Here is a 26,963-nt window from a genome sequence, read left to right as displayed (position 1 = left end):
AGATGAAGAAAGTGTCACACAGCAGGACACTGATGACAATGCCTAAAATTTCATGTTAATTCCTCACATAACTATGTGTAAATGTTTATTTTAAAATATCAGTGAAAACCAATTTGGCCAGAATATGTACATATATAAATATACAAATATAAATATATGTAAAAAAAAACACAAAAAAAAACTTAATTTAAGGTATTTTTTGCATTAACAAAATACCTTAAAATACCGTTGCAGATATTTTGCAGATTAATTGCTCATATTTTCACTCTATGTGAGTTTGTTGCATCTTTATATCTTATTTACATCTTTTAATTCCTTCCCCAGATTATTCTTGAGAAAAGGTGAAAAGCCCTATGCTTTGACAAGCGCTGTTTCTGCTGTTCTTTAAAAAAGTAAGCCTCAAAGGCTCAAATAGCCACAAAGTAATATTTTTCATGGCTTATTTTCTGCATGTTTATAGGGGTGAGCATTGTTCTGCAAGCCGTGCTTCAGCACCCAGAAATTTTTGATGAATAAATTATGCAAATGACTATGTACTGCTCATAGCTTTACTGTTTTCCAATTGTATTTACGCTACTGTTATTGTATTAGTTGTAACTTGCAGTTATTTGTCATATGGTGATTATTCAGAGCTCATCTTATACTTAATTTTGTTTTTGGTTGTCACCATTATTGTGATTTTTATGTCAAATAATGAGGTCCACATGAGGTACAGAATTGATGCGTTCATATGGATATGCATTCCGAAGTTATTTTAAAATAAAAGCCATTGTATTAGCTTGTCTTGCAGAGTTTAGTAAGACAGGCTGGTACTTGCACAGCAGCGGACCAGCCCAAATTACCCAGCGGCCCACTGGGAAAACGCCCGGCACTCCCTATGGCCAGTCACCCCGGAGCACTGTATACCACCACTTAAAATATTTTGCAATATTTCGACAGATAAATAAAATTTGTATTTGTACATTCGTTGTCATGGAGCCACCGGACTTCCTCTCTCACTCCACACTCCGCTCACTCACCCCTGAATTGATCACACGCACCTGCACTTTATCAGTGTCTAATCAAGGACTTCATTTATATCCCGCTCTCACACACAGTCAATGTCTGTTCTTGTCAGTGTTTCCCCGGAGACTATGGACTCCCTAGTTTCATCTAGACCTTCCCATGTAAATACTTTCCTAATTATTGTCCCCCTCGTCAGAGTATAGTATTGTTTCTTCCTGCATTTTTTCCCCCGCATATTGGACTCTCCTGTGCTGTTTACGTTTCCTGCAACAATCAAAGGACTGTTGTGAGTTTTCCTGTCATCTGAACATCACTATATTTCCCGATCTGGATTTTACCCACCTGCTGTTTGCAACACATCTGTTTCTGGATTGACTTACCTGTTGTTTTCTTCTCTAATTCATTCACCTGTGCAATAAAGCCCGCGATTGAGTCCTTATCCCTGCCTCCGTGAGTTTCTCTGTGACATACGTATATATAAATATATATTTGTTTTCTTTTTATATTTTCTATTCACTTTATTTTTATTCTATTTTTTTATTATTATCTCTGTCTTGTTGTTGTATTGTTGTACACTGGAAGCTTCTGTCACCATGACAAATTCTTTGTATGTGTAAGCATACTTGGCAATAAAGCTCATTCTGATTCCTGTGAACACTCCCCATCCTTCACAAAGCCGCCTTCACCGTGAGGTCGCCAGACTCCCCTTTATTTTGGACACTAATTCCCCCATGGACACTTTATTCCCCTTTCCGAACATTTTCTGTTGCTGTTATTTCCAATAAACGCCTCTACGAGGCTTGACGCCACATCCCCTGTGTCTGTCTCTTGTTCACCCCGCCATAGTGGTAGAGAACATGGCCACTTTTGTGGGCTGAGACAGTGCAGTTGGGCACCAACTGTGACGTCACTCACCCCCCAGTTCACCGGTTAGATGGAAAGCCCGGAGTGGGACTGAGAATCCATGGGGACAGCCTCCCAAACCCCAAAAGGGTACACAACATTCACCGTGTCTGTCTCTTGCTCACCCTGACACATGTGTTATCAGTAATGATTTTGAGTTCAAAAATAATCTTTTTTTTTTTTCATGAGAAATAATTTAATTTCACATTATAGTGTGTGTCATCACTGGGTGTTCTATGTATTCTCTGTTCTCAAAGTCTCTTTTTTTTTTTTTTTTTGCCACAATGACAGCATGATGCACAGCGCAAATCAAATGAATACTTACCTTCTATTCATATTAATTTGCTCTCTCAGTTTCCATTTCTGAAATTACATTCAGGCCTGATAAATCACTTTGCGGGTGCAATTTAATTCATTTGCATAGGCACAGCACTTTATTATGCTCATTTGGAGGCATGCCTAAGAAGGACCAATTATTGGATTGCATTTATGCCCCTGAATTCTTTGAAAAGTCATTAAAGTCTGTGTAAACAACTTTTCCAAGAATTGCATTTAATTTATTTCTGATTTGTTATATCTGCTTTGTTGTAATCTGAAGTCATCTCATTATTTGACAACAGGCTGAAGAGGGAAGTAAATGCAATATAAACTGCATTTTTTATATCTGAATATTTCTTCCTCAAAAGTAAGAATCGTTAAAAGAACCACTTAGGAATCAAAATCTTTAAGAGGAATTGGAATAGGACACGGAATCATTAAATTCCTTACGATTCCCATGCCTATATGTATCTATGTGGCCAAAATATTATCCCTAAACGTAACTTGTTTTGTATGTGTAAATTCTATTGTGAATGCACTCCTAGTTTCAAAATACTATGAATTGACAGTGGTAACATATTAGATCTCATAAAGCTGTTGTCAGGTGTATTTTGTGTGGTAAAAATCATACAAATTTAACCTTTACTTAATGAACACCTTTTAAGCAGTTCCACCACTAAGTGATGCTCTGACCTGCTTGTGTGGATTTCCGTCTGGCTTTCTTAATATCCTCTTCTGTTTTGTTGCTCAGTTTGATCTCAAGCTGTTGTGTTTTCACCTCAAGATCCTTTTGTCTGTCAGCTAGAGCCTTCCGTGCCTGCAAAACACAGCACAAACAGGTAATGGAATGTTGGACTAAGACTTGCCAAGACTATTCTTGGCCAATGGACATTGGCGTACAATATCTATGTTATCTAACTTTGTTTAAACAAGTGCCAGTCAGAGGTGGATGCGCTCCCCCACTGAGTATATGTTACTCCCAAGGATTCTTCCGCTTCTGCCTAATCATCTTAGGGAGATTTTCTTGGCAGTTGTTGCCTTTGACTTGCTCACTGGGGGTGTTAAAGTGATAGTTCACCCAAAAATGAAAATTCTCTCATTTATTCACCCTTATGCCATCCCAAATGTGTGTGACTTTCTTTCTTCTGCAGAACACAAACAAAGATTTTGAATTTCAAACATAAGAATTTCTCAGATCATACAATGCAAGTGAATGGGATGCCAAAAATCACATAAATCAGCATAAAGTAATCCATAAGACTCCAGTGATTAAATCAATATCTTCAGAATCGATATGAAAGGTGTGGGTGAGAAACAGATCACTTATACATTCTTCTTCTTGTATTTTTGGTGATTGACATTTTTTATGCATATCGCACCCTACTGGGCAGGTAGAAGGATTTCAAGCAAAAAAAAAAAAAAAAACATAAATATTTATCTGTTTCTCACCCACACCTATCATATCACTTCTGAAAATATGGATTTAAACACTGGATTGATTGAAAGGATTATTGTTATAATGCCTTTATGTGCTTTTTGAAGCATCAATTTTGGCACCCATTCACTTGCATTATATGGACCTACAGAGCTGAAATATTTTTCAAAAAACCATCATTTGTGTTCTGCAGAAGACAAAGTCAAACACATCTGGGATGATATGAGGTAATGATGAGATTTTAGATATAAATATAAAAATAATAATGTAAAATAGTTTTAACATTTTCATCTTGATCTTAAATGGGTTTAAATAGTAAACATTAATATACCATTTTAAGGCTATATATCTGCAATATCTGTCTTCACCTAGTCATTTCTTGAACATACTCTTGTTTATTAGCTGCATCTGCTTTCATGAGCATGACAATACTAGACTTATAACATCTTTGACAACTTGAGGGCCCGCTGGTGGTTTGAGGCCCTTCGCAACCTGTTGCGTATAGGGAATATCGGCACTGATTGTAACACACAGCCTCTCATGTCATAAAGCAACACTACCAATCCAATTGCCCACTTAGAAGTAAAATAACTAGATTGATTGTGTGAGTTTGTGAAATGAGCAGCAGTCTGGGGTCTATACTGATGTTTAATCATTTGGATGAACACAACTGAATCACTCAAGGCATCACTGTGATCTGTCTCATGTCTCATCCAGCCATCTGCTGTCAATCCAAACTTTTGGACAGACTTGTTGATAGATAAATTGGCTTTATATAGGACAACCTGCTAATGCAGGATATTTTTCAAGCCATTTGTTCAAGCCATACACAGACTTGAAAAGTTTCATTAAAATTCTTGATAGATTCAGATCGAACTTTAGAATATTCAAAGTTCAATAAGCAAAAAGATACATTTTAAATCTGTTGAGTTTGCAAAACTACTACTTCTTAAAGGTGAAGTGCACAATTTCATCACCAAATGGAATTGCCAAACAATTTTTGTTTCCAAACAGGTTTCCCAAACACTCCTACCACCAATTCCCATCTATCACTGGTTAGAAAAGCAGGTAGTCCTGCTCCAAACTCAACCCATTTGAGCCAGAAGTTGACATGTTTAAAAGGTCACAGAGCCAAAGTGTTTACACTTTTCATAAGTCAACGCACTGATGGCTTACTGTGGAGGTGAGGGTGTGGTCGAGCACCCATCTGAGGAGAGAGAGAGTGGTATCATCCACCTGAGATGAACTGTGATTTATTATCATCTCTATGTTCACAGTGAGAGTCGGGGAAGACAAAAAGATGGCCAGTTCACAAATAGAGGAGAGAGACAGACAGACCAGAGTCTTTGTGTCTGTCCCCTGAGAAAGAGCCATGTGTTGTGTGAAGCTGAAAAGCGGACTGTTTATTTGAGTGACGCTGAAAAGCTGTCTTGCGTTTTGAGTGAAGCTGTACAGTGATTGCTGGTTATTCGTGAATAAAACAGACTCACGTGAACTGTGGAAACCTGTTCCCGCTTCCTCCTTTATCTGCCCAACATGAACCTTTGTTACACTGGTGCCAAAACCCGGGATAAGGAAGAAGGTACGCTGCTATGGAGTCGTCTTCGCCACTGGAGGAAGTGTTTTGATCCCTCGCCAACATCTACCAGGCACAACACCAGGCGCTCATGGATCTGCAGACGGAGCAGCAACAGTGCTTCGAGGCGCTCCTTTGAGGCCAAAAGGAGGACCGTCGGGCAATGCGGAGCTTGCTACCCCGTGACCCCGGCAGCAGCGAACCCCCATGTGACACTGGCGAAGATGGGGGCGCAAGATGAGCCGGAGGCCTTTCTGGAGCGCACGGCCCAAGCTCTGGAATAGCCGCGGGCGCAATGGGCAGATAAAGGAGGAAGCGGGAACAGGTTTCCATAGTTCACGTGAGTCCATTTTATTGACAAATAACCAGCAATCGCTGTACAGCTGCACTCAAAACACAAGACGGCTTTTCAGCATCACTCAAATAAACAGTCCGCTTTTCAGCTTCACATATCACAAGGCTCTCTCTCAGGGGACAGACACGAAGACTCTGGTCTGTCTGTCTCTCTCCTCTCTCTGTGAACTGGCCATCTTTTTATCTCCCCTGACTCTCACTGGGAACTTAGAGATGGTAATTAGTCACAGTTCATCTCAGGTGGATATCCTTACCACTTTCTCTCTCCTCAGACAGGCGCCCTCACCTACACACTTAGTTGTCTTATTAAAATGGCATAGAGGAGCAAGTATTTTAACATAAAAAATTGCACACTTCACTCTTGATTTCAACACTGTTTATTACACGGCTCTCTGGAATGCTCGATTCATATTGGTCAGTGGCACCATCTAGCGGTTTGATATTTCTGAGAAACAACCACACATCCAGGTATTCCAGGTCATCTTTCCCACTTCTCGGATCGCTGTGTGATCTCAACAAGTATGCTAATAAAATCATTTCATCTCAAAACAATGTTTTATGTCCATATTTATTTATTTGGCAAGTAGTCTTGTAATAAGCTGGATAATGAGCAGTCAGACGGTCATTGTTTGCATAATAAACACCAACAGGACTGCAAACCGGAGGTGGAATTTCAAGGAGGTTTAGAATTCTCACATGCGGTAATTACATAACTTCAACACGAATCAATATTTCATGTCCATATATTTATTTATTTGGTTAGTAGCCGTGCAATAAGCAGGATAATGTATAGTCAGTCGATTGTTATAGCAAATTACACACCTTCAGGGTGACTCAAGAGTCTTATGCTTCCTAATCACCCCGCTGGGGTTCATTTTGTGATAACAACTGGCTGACAGTACATTACTTCTTACATAACAGCCATACCTTCTCTACCGCAGCATACCGGCTGACCAGCTGCTTCCTCAGGTCAGCAATGTGGTGGTCATATTTCTTCATGTCCTTTTTAAAGTTGTCTCCTCTGAAGTTCAGCAATGGCTTCTCTACTTCACTCTGGAGCTAAGAAACAGAACCCTTAGAAATCAGTTAGGAGGACAGTTCCACACACAGTCTGGACAGCTCACCATCTCAGAAACAATTCAAGTAAGTAGCATATATTATATGTAAGCCATCGGACCTTCTTTTCTTTGTTTGCGGACAAGATGTAAACCCACAAGGACAAATGACAAAAGCCGGAAATTTCTCGCCAAATCGAATGTTAAAAAACGTTAATAATAATGTTAATAATAATAAAGTTAAATCATTATTGTAGTGCTCAAGGTTGATTGTACTGTAACTATTGTAGTGTTAGGGTAATAATGGTATATACTTTATAATGGTATTTTGTTCATTTATAACAAAAAATGACAGTTAAAAAAATAAATAAAATACAAATGAAATTAAATTACATTTTAACTTGTTTAGAAATGCTCAGTTGTGTACCTTTAAGGAAGTAGAACTGAAATAGAATGAAATTTAAAGAAAGTCATATAACTGTGCTAAGTGTAGTTTTAAAAATACATTTTATTTTTCAGTATGAAAAGTAGCCAACCCATGATGTTTTCAGAAACATAATACTATATTATGATAATGAGACAGTAAATGCCAACTATAGAAATGTGTCTTTAATTTTTCATACATTTCATAATATTTCATAAACTAACTTTATTTTATGGACCATGGCCAATCAACACTTAATTCCCAGAATGCTCAAATTTAGGTCTCCAAAATGGCATATTTACTCAAAATACTGGCACAAAACATGCGTTGGACTAAATGAAATTGCTTTGTGCCATGAGTGTTTTTTTTATTTTTTATAGCAGTTCAGTACACTTCTCATCTTGTCATTCCAATTCAACTTACTTACTAAATAAAATATTGTCCAAATTATGTATAAAGCATACAAACATTTATTACCAAAAAATGTAAAAAATATGCTTGTCATGAAAGACAATCATCATAATTTGAAAGGAATATGCATGTATTTAAGAAAAGCACAGTTTGAATTGAACAATAAAAGGAGTGGAATTATGGAACAAGCTTAGAAAAGGTATTAAAATTATGTAAAACAATAAATAAATTAAAGATTTGTTTTTTCATTGAGTTCTTTAAAAAGAATAAAAGAATGGGTTGATAGGAACATTGTACTTACAGTATATGTATTTATGTTTGTATAAATGTATATGTGTTATATGCATATATAAATTAAGCAGTTTAAGCAAACGGTAAATTTAAGTTTGATTCAAATTATTTATTTGTTAGGGGGACGTTACCTTTATAAAGTTATCTAGCCATCTTGCTCTTATTTTTTTTATTTTATATTTTCTTTGTTTTCTTCTGATGAGTTGTGAAATAAATGGAAATGTGTAAATGGAAATATTTAGATATAAAATATAAAATTAGGGCAGGCATAACAAGCTTTGGCTTCTTTTTGGCCATTTAAAAAAAAAAAAGATGGTGCTGGGTTGATTGTATAAATGAAGTGTATAAATGCAGAAATGAAAATAAATGACAATGAAAATGTTTACTTATAATTATTGGACTCAGTATCCCTGTCACATTTTGAATGTCCAATATTTAGAAACAAGCGTTGCTGTGCGCAAATTGTGTTCAAATTGTGTCAAAATCTCTGTTTCACCTGTCCACTTACATCATGGAAAATTGTGTTTTGAAAGTCTTTGTTGAGGTGTTTTCAAACCATTATCAATGGCCTACTGTAAAATGAGTGTGGATGGGAGGGCAAAATGCAGAGAAACTCCATGTTTTCAGAAACACTGTATCGTGTGGATGGGGCCTGAAATGAGTTTTACTTCATTTTGGACAGTAATTGGACCAGGCGTATGTTTCCACATCAGTAATGATTATGATGTTCTCAGAGATCAAGAGAAGGGTTTGTGTTTTGTTGTCTCAGGACAGAAGAAGGTAAATCATACATGATCTGAGGGAATTAGACTGCAGAATCACCTCCATCTTTCTGCATTTAATCACTTACACCAGCGCTAAATGGAGCACGCTTGCGTGGACGAGGGAAAGCACAGCGATGGAAAAAAAAAAGACAAATCACAGCAGACTGAGGGGAACTGTGTAGCTCATTACATACAGGCAGCTAATAACATCACAGAGGAGGAAGCTATTCAGCACATCAACGAAATGAAATAAAGGAAGGATACTTTATCTTCCCAGGCAATGCTGGAGTTAGAACCAATAATTGAATCATATATCATCTCAGCTGAATCTTACATCATCTTTATTGTGAAATGCCATAACAGAGATTGTGCCCACCTTCGAGGAGAACTTGAGATGGACCTCTGCCTCATCCGCTAGACTCTTCTTAAGTTGGGCCCAAGCTTCTCCCAGAGTCCTTAATCAAACCAGAACCCAGTTAGGATGGTTAAAACTACAGCTTATTCTTTCATGCTTGAAATTAGTTCTGTAGATAAATATAAATTGTGCCTTCATATGAATTCTTTACATTTCAATGTCAGTGTTAAACTTGACTCAGTACATACCCTTCCTCTTGTGCTGCCATTGGGAACTGTGAGAGTTTGGAGAGGTTCTTGGCATACTCTTCTTCAATTTTTATCCTGAATCCCAGTGATCAAGAAAAGATGTAAAGATAAAAGATAGATCCAGCCATGTAACATGATGCCAGAGCAGTGGCTTGACCCCCTTTTGAGCCTCTCTTTGGTTTTAATCGAAAAAGACAAACCCAGCCAAAGCTATGACGAAAACAAGATACTATTTGAAAACAAACAAAAAACTTTGACATGATCTAATTAAACTGAAAGATTCTGAACACATCCATGATGGACTAACACAGCACTGCTGCAACACAAGAACAAAACAATAGGTGAAATAGAGAGCAATCAAGATTAAATATGAACAAAAACCCAGATTTTAAGATTTGCTGAACGAGATAAGAGCCTGCATTTACGATGAACTACAAAGATGACTTTCAAGCTTCTAGTATGCAAGGGAGATTTTAATTTTACCCAAAACCTTTTTTTTTTTTTTTGGCCAGATTGCGTTCTAAATAACGTCACACCTGTTATTTCTTTAATTCCACTAGAAGTATAATTGGGCCTTAATCAGCAAAGAGTGAGATGTTGTAATGTTGAGAGAGAGAGGTTGGCCCACCTTTCTCTGATGAACTCTGCCATCTCTTTCTGCATCTGCTTCCCCTTCAGCTGTTTCTGCAGCAGCACCTCGAACCCTGACACTGTGGCCCCCTGAGGGTCCCTCTTATCAGCCTGCAGAATATAGACAGATATCACACATGCACGCTCACAGCTGTGATGTCATCAGCAACAGACTGTCAACAACACGTGAGAGTGGGCACATGTGTGTGAGTCAGACGTGGGTCTGCGTGAATCAGAGTGCGTGAGGGGGTGTACACCCTTGCGGGTGTACCTGTGAGTGTGTGATTCGCAGAAGGATGTGTGTAGGTCAAGCAGGGTATGACTAATGAAATGTGAGCGTCCCTGCTGCAGTGTTTGTGAATGCCATGTTAACATTATATGTCTGTGTGTGTGTAGGTGTAAGAATCTGCTGTTGTGACATTTGCTGATGTGCCATTCTACACATAACAAATGTGAAGTAACCTCTGTACACGCTTGACTTCCCAGTAAAATAATCTAGCATTTCGCCATTATACACAGATATAATTCTGTCTACATGTTCATTTCAACCCTTGTTTTTGTTTTTTTCATCATATTTTGTATTCTAAATGTCATGTACTGTTCTCATTATCACTTATTTTGTTCTAGCCTAACAATAAATGTTGTCTTGTCCTAATTAGGGATGGACATTTCAAGTAATATTGTAGTCTAGTACATAAAACATTTTTTGTAATTGGTTACTTGAAATTTAGAATTTAACCTTCAAACTTTAAACCCATTTCGCAGATTAAAAATAAATAAATTCCAGTCAAACATAGAAACATACATTTTAAGTGTTCTGAAGAGATATAATCACTTTAAATCATTATTTTTGGGCATCCATTATATGTAAGCTTATGTTTTAGGCTTTGGTTCTGTGTAAATTAAAGGCTGCATCAGAGCCGCTGTGAGATAAATGTTTCAGATTTGTTCTGGGCTGTGTTTCCCAAAAGCATCGTAAGCTGAAGTTGATCGTAGAGACCATTGGCGGCAATGGTTTCTACAATCTGCTTAGGCTTACGATGCTTTTGGGAAACACAGCTCTGGTTGTTTTCTGTCATGCATTTACAATGAACTACGAAGAAGGCTTCCAAGCTTCAAGTATGCAAAAGAGATTTTTATTTCACATGAAAACACCTTCTTTTGGCCAAATTGTGTTCTAAATAACATCACACAAAATCAAATTGCAATTTTCGGTTAGTGTTTTTATTAGTCGAATATTTAAAGATGAATGAGTACTCGATTAATCGATTACTCATGAACATCTCTAGTCCTAATAGGAGATTTTTTGCAGGTTCAAAATAAAATTTGCTACGCCCATCAATGGTGGGTGAATTAAGAAAAACTTACTGTAAAACTGCCGTAAATAGAATAAACTGTACTGAATTATATAAAATATATATGGATGTTTCTTCAAGTTTGGTCAATTTCATGTCCCAGGGGTCTATGTTTTTATTAAAACGAACAGATTTCTACTTATATACAGGTGCATCTCAATAAATTAGAATGTCGTGGAAAAGTTCATTTATTTCAGTAATTCAACTCAACTTGTGAAACTCGTGTATTAAATAAATTCAATGCACACAGACTGAAGTAGTTTAAGTCTTTGGTTCTTTTAATTGTGATGATTTTGGCTCACATTTAACAAAAACCCACCAATTCACTATCTCAAAAAATTAGAATATGGTAACATGCCAATCAGCTAATCAACTCAAAACACCTGCAAAGGTTTCTGAGCCTTCAAAATGGTCTCTCAGTTTGGTTTACTAGGCTACACAATCATGGGGAAGACTGCTGATCTGACAGTTGTCCAGAAGACAATCATTGACACCCTTCACAAGGAGGGTAAGCCACAAACATTCATTGCCAAAGAAGCTGGCTGTGCACAGAGTGCTGTATCCAAGCATGTTAACAGAAAGTTGAGTGGAAGGAAAAAGTGTGGAAGAAAAAGATGCACAACCAACCGAGAGAACCGCAGCCTTATGATTGTCAAGCAAAATCGATTCAAGAATTTGGGTGAACTTCACAAGGAATGGACTGAGGCTGGGGTCAAGGCATCAACCACACACAGACATGTCAAGGAATTTGGCTACAGTTGTCGTATTCCTCTTGTTAAGCCACTCCTGAACCACAGACAACATCAGAGGTGTCTTACCTGGGCTAAGGAGAAGAAGAACTGGACTGTTGCCCAGTGGTCCAAAGTCCTCTTTTCAGATGAGAGCAAGTTTTGTATTTCATTTGGAAACCAAGGTCCTAGAGTCTGGAGGAAGGGTGGAGAAGCTCATAGCCCAAGTTGCTTGAAGTCCAGTGTTAAGTTTCCACAGTCTGTGATGATTTGGGGTGCAATGTCATCTGCTGGTGTTGGTCCATTGTGTTTTTTGAAAACCAAAGTCACTGCACCCGTTTACTAAAAAATTTTGGAGCACTTCATGCTTCCTTCTGCTGACCAGCTTTTTAAAGATGCTGATTTCATTTTCCAGCAGGATTTGGCACCTGCCCACACTGCCAAAAGCACCAAAAGTTGGTTAAATGACCATGGTGTTGGTGTGCTTGACTGGCCAGCAAACTCACCAGACCTGAACCCCATAGAGAATCTATGGGGTATTGTCAAGAGGAAAATGAGAAACAAGAGACCAAAAAAATGCAGATGAGCTGAAGGCCACTGTCTAAGAAACCTGGGCTTCCATACCACCTCAGCAGTGCCACAAACTGATCACCTCCATGCCACGCCGAATTGAGGCAGTAATTAAAGCAAAAGGAGCCCCTACCAAGTATTGAGTACATATACAGTAAATGAACATACTTTCCAGAAGGCCAACAATTCACTAAAAATGTTTTTTTTATTGGTCTTATGATGTATTCTAATTTTCTGAGATAGTGAATTGGTGGGTTTTTGTTAAATGTGAGCAAAATCATCACAATTAAAAGAACCAAAGACTTAAACTACTTCAGTCTGTGTGCATTGAATTTATTTAATACATGAGTTTCACAATTTGAGTTGAATTACTGAAATAAATGAACTTTTCCACGACATTCTAATTTATTGAGATGCTCCTGTATATATATATATATATATATATATATATATATATATATATATATATATATATATATATATATATATAAAGGTCACATTATAACTGATTTATTACCAGGCATTTATCATTTATTTTAGGTACTTTTTAAATTATGTTTAGATTTTACTGTTTTAGTCTAGACTTTCAATATTAAACTATGAAAATCCATTATAAATACAAATTATTAAATGTTTGAAACTATGATAATCTAAACAAAGTTTAATATACATAAACCATTTCAATATTTATTGTGTGAAAATTATTTCCATAAATGTTTCAAAAATTACGACTGTCCAACAGTTGTGGGGTCATTTACACCACACCAAACAATTTTGCACCTAATAAAGCTTTAAAAGTTTAAAAGTGTACTCGTTAATCAAGTCGGCAAAAGTGTCAGAGAAGAGCATGCTTGAGATGAAATATGAGACAAGTGATGTTTGAGGAAAACAAAATTCAAATAAATCAAATAAATAAATAAATAGAACTTGTGAGCAAAATATTTTAACTGGTCATCATTTCCAGTCAAGGTGTGATTTTGCCAAATTTAGCAAAAAGCATGAAAATATTATTTAATTGTGAATATTTAGGATACTTAAAATGTTAACTATGAGGTTAATAAAGGATTTTACAATTTTTTTAAAAAAAGTATCATTTCCATCAGTGTAATTTCTAGCACAGAATTCTATTGAACACAATAAAGAATTTGAGATGCGCTGGAAATCACACTGTGGTGGGAATTGTTATAACTTTTAGAAAAAGAAAAAAAAAATCATAAATGGCATTTACAGTACATCCACAGTTGGACGCTAATAGTATACAGAGAAAAATGTTTTAATGAGACTTTACTGTCTATTATAAAACAGAAGTTCCGGTCCTGGATGCTGATTGGTCAACAGCCGTGCTTTATTCATGATACAGCACAGCTCTGACCTCTTCATAGAACTTCTGTTTGTATCACTCTGCAGCACCCATAGCTGACAGTTAAGGCTAATTTATTCTTACTGGGCGAACAGGCTTTGCTTAATTCGCCTACAAATGATGACAAAGTGCAGTGACGTTTTTGTTCTGCCAAGGTGTTCGATTGGTGAGATTTCTCCTGTTTGCGCACATCTCTGAAATTCTTGACCCATGAGAACTCAGCTGGTCGAAGAGCGTTTATGATTGGTTAAAACTATTTGTGGGTGTGGTTTGGACTTGACACTTTATTTACAATCGCACGTGCCAGCTGAAGGGTTGTTACCTAGGTTACTGTCATTAAAATGGATAACTATGAAGCCCATCTAAGAGATTGTGTGGAAGTATACTTTTTTACATGATTTGATACACAAACTCTACAAAGACAGCACGGCCACGACAAATGCGAAGAGAGAGATTGGAGTTTTTAAAAGTGGAAGGGGCCGTGACAAGTTTAATAAAACAAAAAGAAGTGGCACAGCGCTAAAAGCGGCAGTCCACAGAAAGAAAACCCTGCATTATTGACTTTACTTGTGGCTGGAACAGTACGTTAAAAACCGTGACATCACCCTAAATTAACTAATATTAAAACGACGTCACGCGTAGTATAAACGCTGGCTTCATTCGCCTAGGGTGCTTTAGTTTGATGGCATTTAATCATTTTACATATAAAATATAACATATTGTGGATTCATGCCTTATTGCTTAAGAAGAAGTCCACAGCTAAAAGCGCTCAAAGATAAAGAGACACCCATATATTTATTAGACGATAAATATATGGAATACTTCATTCTGATTGGTTAATAGCTGCATTCTGGGGTAACATTTTTGAATAAAGACCACTAAACTGTATACTAATTGAATTCAAATTCAAATCAATATTGCATGTGCATTTCTGTATTTATTTACTAAGCAGCCCTGTAATAATGCACCCGCCCACTGTTGCAAAATAAACCCCAGGGTGATCTCCTAACATCTTCATTCCTATGACAATGGAGCCATTTATCGTTTTTTCTTTGCATATTTTCAGCAAACAGCATAGATTATTTAATCATTGCATGTAAAAAAATAAAATAAAATAAAAATAGTTACCAGCCAATTGGCCGGTTTTTGGTATTTCGCATTTGCTACAAATTGTAGATTTGAACCCAGTGTGTATTATGAGTTTTTAACTCACAGCCAATAAGTTTACATGCACTTTAACAATTTCTATTTCAGTCGGACTAAAATACTAATTTGTCTTTTTAAAATGTCATGTAAACGCTTTAGTCCTACCAGAATCGGTTGATTTTTGCAAAGTGTCCGACTTTGCAAAAATCAAATGATTCAGGTAAGAATAAGAGGCCTAGCAGACCCAGAGAATGCGATTGTACCACCAGTAACTCATACCTCATCCAGTATGTGTATGCATTAATTGGAACACAATTGGCGTCGGCGTTGTGCGCATGCTTTGAAATAAAGGTGACATGCGTTTAACCCAGCATTTTTGATGTTGACACATTATGTCATGTATATTTGGACAGACAGAAGACAACTCTAACTCGACTATGCAAAAACCTGCTGTAGCTCGATGATAACAACCCATGCAAACATATTTATTGACTGAATTACTTTGAGACTAAACAACTGGGATAAACAACTTTCCTCTGTGATATGGGGCCTGTTTGGTATGGCACTAAGCCTTATTGTTTAGTATCAGTACTCAGCCACAGTGTCCAGGATTTCCATGATTGTCCTCTCTCTCTCACCCAGAAATAGTCGCAGTAGCTCCATTCATTGGGCTTGAGAAGCTGCTGCTCTGGCGTAGACATCGGCACAGGGAAAGTGACGCAGTTGATCTGTGGTGAGATAAAACAGAGGGAGATCAGTTCACTGTGTGTGTTTGTGTGTGTGTTGTCAGGTTGGTTTTATTTTCAGACAAGTGAGGCAGAGCTCCTGTGTGTAAGACTCAGAAGTAAGGGAAATGAAAGGTCAGGATTTTAAAGGGAAAGAGTGGTCATATATACTGTGCCCTATTAAACTGCCTTAGGTTGGATGGACAGAGAGAGAAAAACTATTTTTAAAATACAATAGTATGCCGTTTGCATTATGTGCACAGTATGTACATTTTCTGTATGTATGGATACACGATTGAGCTACTACTAGAAATGTGCAGAAATGTGTGCAGTTTATAACAAAGCACACCATGTAGAATGCTGCATCAGGCTTCATTTAGTCTATGAATAAACGCTCATTGTTGTATAACGCCTACTGTTTCACATTGTACTGAAAAAAATAGTATGCAGTATATAGCACAAGTAAAGGAAGAGGAAAATGTGCTTTTCTTCTGCTCACAAAGTGCATAATGATTAAACAAAATTATTTTTATTGAATATTTATTAAATATGGAGCAACATGAGTTAAAGAAATGATTAAAGAAGTCAGTTTTTATCAAAAACCATTTAACAATAACTGCAGAAAGAGGTCTATACTGATATAGTGTAGTTTAGTATAGTGTAAATAGTGTAGATATTAGCAGTGCCACAACTTTTTCAGCCATCTTGGTTACCGAAGTAGTTTTACCATTATTTTTTTTCTATAGGGGTTTAATAAAATCCTCCATTCAAGAGTCATAAGCCATGAACCAAACCATCCAGCTCCGAGGTGAATTACAACATTACAAACTTTGATTTAAAGCAAAAAAGTGTTTGAAAATCAGACAAAAAGACAAAGGTACTTAACATCTTTAATGAGCGCATGGATTACAATCCCATGAAGCATTGTGAATGTCGTAATCAGATTAAAAACGATGGAAAAATATAAAACTACTGATTTGAAGTTGTTGATTATAAGTACAAAAACAATATATTTACTTTTATTGCAAAATATTCCGATATTTGCAAATGTAAAAGTATTTTGAAAGTGTATGGGGACCAACTCGATTGCGTCATTTGAAGCCTGTCTTACTACAGAGCTGTTGGGCAGGCTTTATTTACCGCAATTCTCTGACTGGTGGATGTTTCTCTCTGACATCCTCTCTGGTGGATCATAGGTAGTGTAGTTCACCAAGAATATCACTACTAAAGCAATTTTTAAACAATAAAGTTGAAACAATGTAGAGTGATGCCTTTAACAGAGGCATATACCATCAAATGAACAATTTCAGAGGTCATGGTAGGTCTGTCTTTAAAGGTTTGTAAGTTATCATTCAAAATCAATTCACCTATGGAAAAAATGAATTTGATTTTTACTTCTGGATCAGACCGTTGCGCTCTAATGAGAAACTGTTGATTTTATCACAAGAAAATCATCAATCTCAGGGATTATTAGCAACATAAATCTGCAACAATTCAAAAAATACCTTTTGTCACCTTTTGCCATTGCCTCATGGATCAGTTTTGCAGTGCATATTGACAAACAGTTGTCGAGCCCTGTCGTTCCCTACTGTAAACAGTACACTAGTATTGCATTTGGAATATAGCCAGAGATTCTGTCACAACCACAAAACAACCCGAAGTTATTAAGAGCAACTTTAAACCCATACAAGCACAAACAGCAAGACAAAGCTCGTGCTGCTGGCTTTCCCTACATCAGACTGCAGTTACTGTGTACACTCATAAAGTGTTTGAGTATACACTCTGGGGTCCATGGTGTCTCCAATTAGCCTGCAAGCACTGCAATTATGTAATGCTCACCATCTGTACCGCCTCCCTGCCACTGCCAAACAGGATGTGCTCCCTACCATTGCCCTTCAGTGCACCACACACACGTATGCTCAAACTCTACTGCAAACAATTAGGTTTTGAGCCTCAACCCCTCACTGTTAGACCTTACCAGGCTTTTTTACGGTAACATACTGGCAACACTGTTGCCAGCTAGTTACTGTAAAAGCCTGGTTCATTAAGCTACTGCAATGGCTGTTTAGTTATTTACTGATTACTGTAATTGGTGACTGAAGTATATTACTGTAAAAATTATTAAACTGTACAGTAACACTGTAATTATCATATACAGTAAAAAAAAATCCATTCATTCAAATAAATGTATATTTAAAAATATATTTTATTGGTATGTCGCAAATGTTTCATATACAGTACATACTGATATATATATATATATACACACACATTATATATATTCTTCCATATATACCAATCAGCCACAACATTACAACCACCTGCCTAATATTGTGTAGGTCCCCCTCGTGCTGCCAAAACAGCACCAACCCGCATCTCAGAATAGCATTCAGAGATGATATTCTTCTCACCACAATTGTACAGAGCGGTTATCTGAGTTACCGTAGACTTTGTCAGTTCAAACCAGTCTGGTCATTCTCTGTTGACCTCTCTCATCAACAAGGTGTTTGTGTCCACCGAACTGCCGCTCACTGGAGTAAATTCTAGAGACTGTTGTGTGTGAAAATCCCAGGAGATCAGCAGTTACAGAAATACTCAAACCAGCCCATCTGGCACCAACAATCATCCATGCGATTATCTAATCAGCCAATCGTGTGGCAGCAGTGCATAAAATCATGCAGATACAGGTCAGGAGTTTCAGTTAATGTTCACATCAACCATCAGAATGGGGAAAAAATCTGATCTCAGTGATTTGGATCGTGGCATGATTGTTGGTGCCAGACGGGCTGGTTTGAGTATTTCTGTAACTGCTGATCTCCTGGGATTTTCACACATAACAGTCTCTAGAATTTACTCTAGAATGGTGCCAAAAACAAAAAACATCCAGTGAGCGGCAGTTCTATGGACAGAAATGCCTTGTTGATGAGAGAGGTCAGAGAATGGCCAGACTAGTTTGAACTGACAAAGTGTATGGTAACTCAGATAACCACTCTGTACAATTGTGGTGAGAAGAATATAATCTCAGAATGCTATGTTAACCATATGTAACACTAAATATAACAGTACATTAAAATAATGTAAACATTCCAGCAACTCCAATAATAAAAATGAATTGTTACATTAATAATAAACAGCCATTAAAAACACAGTGTATGAACTCTAATACACATTAGATATTTATAAAACACATTTCAGGTAACTTAGCCAATATATTCAGCATAAATACACAATATAAACCTATTTAAGAAACATTTTAGGTATCATGACCATTCTACTCATATAATAACACAATTAATCATTCCAGCAGCATTTAAATACAATTAACATGGCATTAGTCTAGTACTAACTACTACTACTTCTACGTAGTACTAGTGGTAACAATCAATAACAAAGTATATAAACAACAATCAACCAGAAAGATAAAAAGGTGAAGTACCAAGGTAATAAACATGGATAATTTGATCTATGGCCTTTTTTACCTTGCCATTTTGGTATTTCACCATGCCATTCATTTCAGAATTGCAGTGTGACGGTCATTATAGGGCCAGGATTAGTAAAACACTGAAAATAATAATAAAACCCAAAGGACAATCTAAATACAACCTGAAGCACCTAAAGTAATCACATAGCACTGTCATTTTGCCGATAGTCTTCTATATCTGGCTAAACACACTTCAGTCACATACTAATACAAGTATGAATACAATAACTTAAGACAAAGTTGTTAATATTTCCATAAACAGATTTTTGCCTTTAAAGGAATAGTTCATCCAATGAAAATTCTGTCATTACTGTATTTAGCCTAATGTTCCTCTAAACCTATAGTGGAACATAAAAGGAGAAAGTTTTATAAAAGGGAAAAGACTGGAGTCGTATGGAATATTTTATCCTACCTTTAAATGCTTTTTGGAGATTCAAAGTTCTGGTCATTCACTTGCATTGTGAGGACCTACAGAGCTGAAATATCCTTCTAAAAATCTTCATTTGTGTTCTGCTGAAGAAAGAAAGTCATACACATCTGGGATGGCATGAGTACATTTTCATGTTTGGATGAACTATCCCTTTAAGTAGAAGACTACACAACATTTACAGCAATTGAAAAGGTAACAAAAAATTTATACAGACTGAAGGAGAAGTAGTTGTCCATCAGCGCAGGGCCACCAGGATGAAGTGAATGCAGAAATAAAATAATATTTAATCAGTGTTAAAGTCATCACACCCAGTACTTCCCCAAATCTCCTTAAACCGTGTGGCTGTTCATGAATGACTTCTTTTGTGCTCAAAACAGCAAGATGGAGCGCAACGCAATAGTGAACACGTGGGTCTCAAGATGCATTTTAAAATGTTGAACCGCTTTCAACGTGACGCACCATCTTAAAAACGCAACACTCATGACGCAATGCAGCGACTAAAGAAAAGACGTAGCCTAATTAACGCAGACGGAAAGCAAGAAAAGAAAGCATTCTCTGTGAACAGCCCCAGAGTATACTTTAATGGCATCCTTTCAATAACATTCGAGTTTTCGTATTTCTCTAAAACCATTTTTTCTTATTACTTCTTGTACAGTAATTATTTAATTTGATGTTTTCCACTCTAATTTCATGGGACTCTGCTCTGCTCCTATGCAGTTTTCCTCAGACAGCTGCGCCGGGCGTCGGGGCTTGTACCGGAGGTAAACTTTGCATCCATCTGTTGGGGATGGAGGGAGGCCGAGAGAGAGACAGAGCCAAGATTACAGTTCATTATCCTTACCAAATATACATTTTTTTATTCTTATACCAATACCAAATGTTAGAATTTCGAATATTATAGAGGCTAGTTTCATCATTTAACTTACCTGCAGTTGTCTTTGTGTCTACTCCATTATAAACTGTGCGTAACACCAGGAGCTGACAGCGCATTTTTCCTCTTGAAAAGCTCGGAGATCAAACAGAGTCTGCCTATGTCTGTGTTAATGCAAATAATTACCAGGATTTATGAATAAAGAAATAAAAATAAAAAATTAGTATGAACACAGAAAGACCTACACCCTTCAGGAAAAGGCTGTCACGGATCCACCAGACTCCCTCCCTCACTGCCGACACAGTGCTCACTCTCCCCTGAAGTTTTGATCACACGCACCTGCACATCATTAGTGCTTAATCAAGGACTGCATTTATTCCCAGCTTTCACACTTACTCTTTGTCTGTTCTCGTCAATGTTTTCCCTGAGACTACGGACTTCCTAGTTTTGTCTAACTTACCTGTTAATATACTTACCTTGTAATTTTTCTCCTCGTCTGTTTTTCGTGTTGGTTCATCCTCCATTTATCCTCCAGTGTTTGGACTCTCCTATGTCGTTTAAGTTTCCTGCAAATATCAGAAGACTGTTGTGAGATAACTATTCATCCGTACATCGCATTATTCCCCTGTCTGGATATTACTCACCTGCTGTCTGCATCACCACTGTATCTGGATTGACTCACCTGTTGTTTTCATCACTGCTTCATTCACCTGTTTAATAAACCCCGTGATTGAGTCCATATCCCTGCCTCCGTGAGTTTCTCTGTGACAGAAGAACAGACCACCAAAAAGGATTCAGTGGGGGCTTCCAAAATTCCACCAACACCGACGAGCACAATCATTAGGATCATGGAGCTGACTGGTGTATTTCTGGAGCTGTTCAGACAAGCTCTTCCTCTTCTGGAACATACAAAGTTTTGTCAATTTGCTACCTCAACCACAATATCTGACTCCTACCTCAGATCCATTTGTGGAATGGGACTGAACTTCCACCAAAGTACAGCTCTTCTGGAGGTGGAGAACCTTTCTTTTGTGGAATATGTCTGAGCCATGTTTGCCATCCATTACCCCTTGCCATTATCGACACGCTGGACAGAGGAAGGTCACTCCCATCACCATGACCCCCAAGGTAACTCCTCTCCCAACATTGCCCCTAAATAAAAAAAATTGGGCGGGGGGGCTAACCGTCTCCATGCTCCGGTGGTCGATTCCCCGCCGCGGTCAATGGCAGCAACCATGGAGGTCACATTCTCCTCTTACACTGTGGGTTATGGCGCCCACGCCTGCCACAGTAAGCGAGCCAGTGCCCACGCCTGCCACGGGCAACGAGCCAGCGCCCATACCTGCCATGGCCAACAAGCCAGCGTTGCAAGCCTCAACCGTCCCAGAGCCAATGCCTGTAGCTTCAACCGTTCCAGAGCCAATGCCTGTAGCCTTGACCATCCCAGAGCCAATGCCTGTAGCCTCGACCGTCCCAGAGCCAATGCCTGTAGCCTCGACCATCCCAGAGCCAATGCCTGTAGCCTCAACTGTTCCCGCAATAACGCTCCCAGCTGTCCGGATGAGGAGAAGGAAAAGGACTCCTACTCCCCAGTCGATGCTAGCACTTACATACATGGAGGCAGCTCCCCGGCCACTGCCTGTGCTCTCATCCACGGCCCTGAGCTCCCAGCCTTCCACAGCTCCGCCCCCCGTGGCTCCACCCCTCGATCAGCCCGTGGATCCGCCTTCCTTGGCTCCGCCCATTGAGCCTCTCCTGGCTCCACCTACCTTCGTCGAACCTCTCCTGGCTCCACTTGCCTTCGTCGAGCCCTCCACGGCTCCGCCCTCAGAGTCTTCCACGGCTCCGCCTTTAACACTAGAAACTCCACCCCCTACGGCTCAGCTCGCTTCATCACGAACTCCACCTCCTAAATCTCCAGTCCCTACTCCTGTTGCTCTGCCTGCCTTCATCAAGCCTCCCTCAACCCCAGATACTCCACCTCCTACAACTCAGTCTGCTCCTACTCCTGTTGCTCCACTTCCGGATCCTCCTATGGCCCTTCCTCCTCCGCTGGTTCCATCCATCATGATGGCCCTTCCTCCTCGCTTGCTCTGTCCAGCACGATGGCTCTTTCTCCTCTGCTGACTCCTCCCAGGCCTCCTGACCCTGTCCCTGACCTGTGGCTGCCTCCCAGGCCTCCTGACCCTGTCCCTGCCCTGTGGCCACCTCCCAGGCCTCCTGATCCTGTCCCTGCCCTGTGGCCACCTCCCAGGCCTTCTGACCCTGTCCCTGCCCTGTGGCTGCCTCCCAGGCCTCCTGATACAATCCCTGCCCTGTGGTCACCTCCCTGGCCTTCTGATCATCCGCAGACTCCTCCCGGCCACCAGATCGTCCGCTAATTTCTTCTGATTTTCCACCTGGATCCTTCCCTGTCATCTGTTTCCTCCTGCCCTCCTCATCCATCTTTGGGTGCCAGGAGTCACCCTTTGGGTGGTGGGTTCTGTCACGGATCCAACGGACTCCCTCTCTCACTGCCGACACAGCGCTCACTCTCCCGAAGTTTTGATCACACGCACCTGCACATCATTAGTGCTTAATCAAGGACTGCATTTATTCCCAGCTTTCACACTCACTCTTTGTCTGTTTTCGTCAATGTTTTCCCTGAGACTACAGACTACCTAGTTTTGTCTAACTTACCTGTTAATATACTTACCTGGTTATTGTTCTCCTCGTCTGTGTTTCATGTTGGTTCATCCTTCGTTTATCCTCCAGTGTTTGGACTCGCCTATGTTGTTTATGTTTCCTGCAAATATCAAAAGACTGTTGTGAGTTAACTATTCATCTGTACATCGCATTATTCCCCTGTCTGGATATTACTCACCTGCTGCCTGCATCACCACTGTATCTGGATTGACTTCACCTGTTTAATAAACCCCGTGATTGAGTCCATATCCCTGCCTCCGTGAGTTTCTCCGTGACAAAGACATTGTGGGATTCCACCGTTATACATCTACAGTAATTTGCTGTATTTAGTTACAGTAATTAGATAAAAAGTAATTTACTGTTATTAATGAGTGACGTCACAGAAATTACCCATGATGCGATGCATATTACAGTTAAATACTGTATGAATATAGTTATTTACTGGTCATTTTACAGTTATTTACCCTATAAACTACAGAAAGGGTTAACAGTGATTTTATTATTTATTTATTTTATTTTTTTGTTACATCAATCTACACTCCATATCCCATAATTACAAAGCAAAAACCAGAATTTTGATAACTTTGCAAATGTATTAAATAGAAAAATCTGAAAAATCAAATTGACCTAAGTATTCGGACCCTTTGCTATGACACTTGAAATTTAGCCCATCTCTCTGGATCATCTTTGAGATGTTTCTACACTTTGATTGGAGTCCACCTGTGGCAAATTAAATTTATTGGACATTGATTTGGAAAGGCACACACCTGTCTATATAAGGTCTCACAGCTGAAAATGCATATCAGAGCAAAAACCAAGCCATGAGGTCAAAGGAACTGCCTGTAGAGCTCAGAGACAGGATTGTGTTGAGGCAAAGATCTGTGGAAGGCTACAAAAATGTTGGCTGCATTGAAGGATCCAAAGAGCACAGAGGCCTCGGTAATTCTTAAATGGAAGAAGTTCGGAATAACCAGGACTCTTCCTAAAGCTGGCCACCTGGCCAAACTGAGCAATCGGGGGAGAAGAGCCTTGGTAAGAGAGGCGACCAAGAACCCGATGGTCACTCTGGTTGAGCTCCAGAGATCATGTGTGGAGATGGGAGAAACTTGCAGAAGGACAACCATCACTGAAACACTCCACCGACCTGGGCTTTATGGCAGAATGGCCAGACGGAAGCCAGACACATGAAAGCCTGCATGGAATTTGCAAAAAAGCACCTAAAGGACTCTCAGACTGTGAGAATCAAGATTCTCTGGTCTGATGAAGTGAAGACCATTTGAGAACTGTTTGGCCTCAATTCCAAACATCATGTCTAGAGGAAACCAGGCACCGCTCATCACCTGTGCGATACCATCCCAAAGGTGAAGCATGGTGGTGGTAGCATCATGCTGTGGGGTGTTTTTCAGCGGCAGGTTCTGGGGTACTGGTCAGGGGTGAAGGAAAGCTGAACGCATCAAAATACAGAGATATCCTTTATGAAAATCTGGTCCAGGACCTCAGACTGGGCCGAAGGTTCACCTTCCAACAGGACAATGACCCCAAGCACACAGCCAAGACAATGCAAGAGTGGCTTAGGGACAACTTGGTGAATGTCCTTGAGTGGCCCAGCTGGAGTCCAGACTTGAACCCAATTGAACATCTCTGGAGAGACCTGAAAATGGCTGTCCACCGATGGTCCCCATCCAACCTGACAGAGCTTGAGAGGATCTGCAGAGAAGAATGGCAGAAAATCCCCAAATCCAGGTCTGCAAAGCTTGTCGCATCATACCCTAATAGACTTGAGGCTGTAATTGCTGCCAAAGGTGCTTCAACTAAGTACTGAGTTAAGGGTCTGAATACTTACAGTATGTCAATGTGATATTTCAGTTTCTTCTTTTTAACAAATTTGCAAAGTTATCAAAAATCGGGTTTTTGCTTTGTCATTATAGGGTATGGAGTGTAGACTGATGTGGAAAAAAATAATAAAGCATTTTAGCTTAAGGCTGCAACATAACGTGAAAAAAAATGAGTCTGAATACTTTATGCACTGTATATGCCATTTGTGCCTGAAAATGTCAGGATATTTTTCTTTATAATTTCATTTGAAAAGGTTACTGCTGAGTTTAAGTTAACATATTTTCCCACCTCAGGGCCGTAACCACCATAGACATTGGAGTCCCAGGCGGATGTATGCCCCCCAATAATATTAAGGTTTGTGGTCAACAAATATGAGTTTTTCAACTTTTCTTAAACTAGTCAATTCCTGCCAGCAATCCAAAATATCTGGTTCCAGCCTTGCAAAATGCCAATAGTAATCTATAGTTACTAACTCTAAAAATGTCATTGCACTACACCACATTATTAACAGTCAATATTCCTGTGCTTTATGAAGAGTTATGGGAAAATATTTGAGCTTGATAAGCCCAATATAATATGAGTGTAGACATACTGATAAAGAAATACTAATAAAGACTATAAGAGAAACTATACCATGTAGTCAAATATGATATCAGAAAAACATATTTTAAAGGAATGTTCCAGCATTTGTGGCATGTTATTGATTATGAAAAAAAAAAAAGACTTGTCCCTCGTTTAAAAAAAAAAAAAAAAAGTTACGGTTACCCCATTTACACCAGGTAGTAAGATGCGTCTCGAGTGATCCGATCACATGTAGTCAGGTAAGACACCTCACGGTTTACACCTGGTTGCTTAAATGCATCTATTGTGACCACTTGTGTTCGGATTTGGAGGGGAGGGACTGTTTCATGATGACATACATCAATCACAACATCAGTGTGTTACTGCATGATAATAAACTGCAATGTTTAAACCTGTATTTAGTGCTGACCGCATGTGATCGGATCACCCGAAACGCACCTTAATACCATGTGTAAACGGGGTCAGTAAAGCAATGGAAGTGAATGGGTTCAGTCCATACATTTTAAAATACACTTTCAAAAGTATAGCTACAACACGTAAAATGTATAGGTGTTTTATGTGATCAAATTAGGGATTTACTGACATTGTAGCATTTACCGGATTACATGGTTTATCGACATTATATATCGTCATGACAATGAAGTTGTAATACTGGATATAACTTTACATAGATAGGATTAGTAAGCAATTTTATTACACCAAAATCATGTTAAAGGAATAGTTCACCCAAAAATGAAAATTCTCTCATTATTCACTTACCCTGATGCCATCTGTCATGCGGATGAGGATGAAGTTGAATGCAGAGGCTGCAGGTGAACCCAAATGTTGTGTTTTAATGATGAAAATAGACAATTTTAAACTTAGAGATTCCACAGATAAATAAACAAACGAGATTAGCAACATTAGCAATAATAATACACAACACTTAGATGAACGTAGATAGATTAATGCTGTTTTAGATGAGACTAGACACCGACTGAAGGAAAGCGGTGAGTTTAAATAGAGTCCTTGATTAGTGTGAGACAGGTTATGCAAATGATGGGATTAGTGTTGATGATAGAGAGCGGATGATAGAGGAGGACTGGGAGATGGATGGGGACATGACACCATCCCAGATACACTATATTGCCAAAAGTATTCGCTCACCCATCCAAATAATTGAATTCAGGTGTTCCAATCACTTCCATGGCCACAGGTGTATAAAATGAAGCACCTAGGCATGCAGACTGCTTCTACAAACATTTGTGAAAGAATGGGCCGCTCTCAGGAGCTCAGTGAATTCCAGCATGGTACTGTGATAGGATGCCACCTGTGCAACAAGTCCAGTAGTGAAATTTCTTCGCTACTAAATATTCCACAGTCAACTGTCAGTGGTATTATAACAAAGTGGAAGTGATTGGGAATGACAGCAACTCAGCCACGAAG

At 38.8% G+C, this 26,963-nt stretch overlaps 1 protein-coding gene across 1 annotated transcript in view; it reads right to left on the bottom strand.

Moving 5' to 3' along the window:
• LOC127449791 (growth arrest-specific protein 7-like) overlaps positions 1 to 26,963 on the bottom strand; it is a 58,571-nt gene that overhangs the window by 17,863 nt on the left and 13,745 nt on the right. Inside the window, exons 2-7 of the mRNA XM_051713344.1 lie at positions 15,567 to 15,656; positions 9,768 to 9,880; positions 9,140 to 9,214; positions 8,913 to 8,991; positions 6,519 to 6,650; positions 2,920 to 3,043 (exon numbers count right to left, since the gene is read on the bottom strand). Of these exons, the coding sequence (XP_051569304.1) occupies positions 2,920 to 3,043; positions 6,519 to 6,650; positions 8,913 to 8,991; positions 9,140 to 9,214; positions 9,768 to 9,880; positions 15,567 to 15,656 (613 nt within the window). The remainder of the gene's footprint in view (positions 1 to 2,919; positions 3,044 to 6,518; positions 6,651 to 8,912; positions 8,992 to 9,139; positions 9,215 to 9,767; positions 9,881 to 15,566; positions 15,657 to 26,963) is intronic.

Source organism: Myxocyprinus asiaticus, chromosome 13 (assembly GCF_019703515.2).
Source record: "Myxocyprinus asiaticus isolate MX2 ecotype Aquarium Trade chromosome 13, UBuf_Myxa_2, whole genome shotgun sequence".
Taxonomy (NCBI): domain Eukaryota; kingdom Metazoa; phylum Chordata; class Actinopteri; order Cypriniformes; family Catostomidae; genus Myxocyprinus; species Myxocyprinus asiaticus.
The sequence above is the reverse complement of the archived record's forward strand: the minus strand, read 5'-3'. Positions and strand labels throughout refer to the sequence as shown.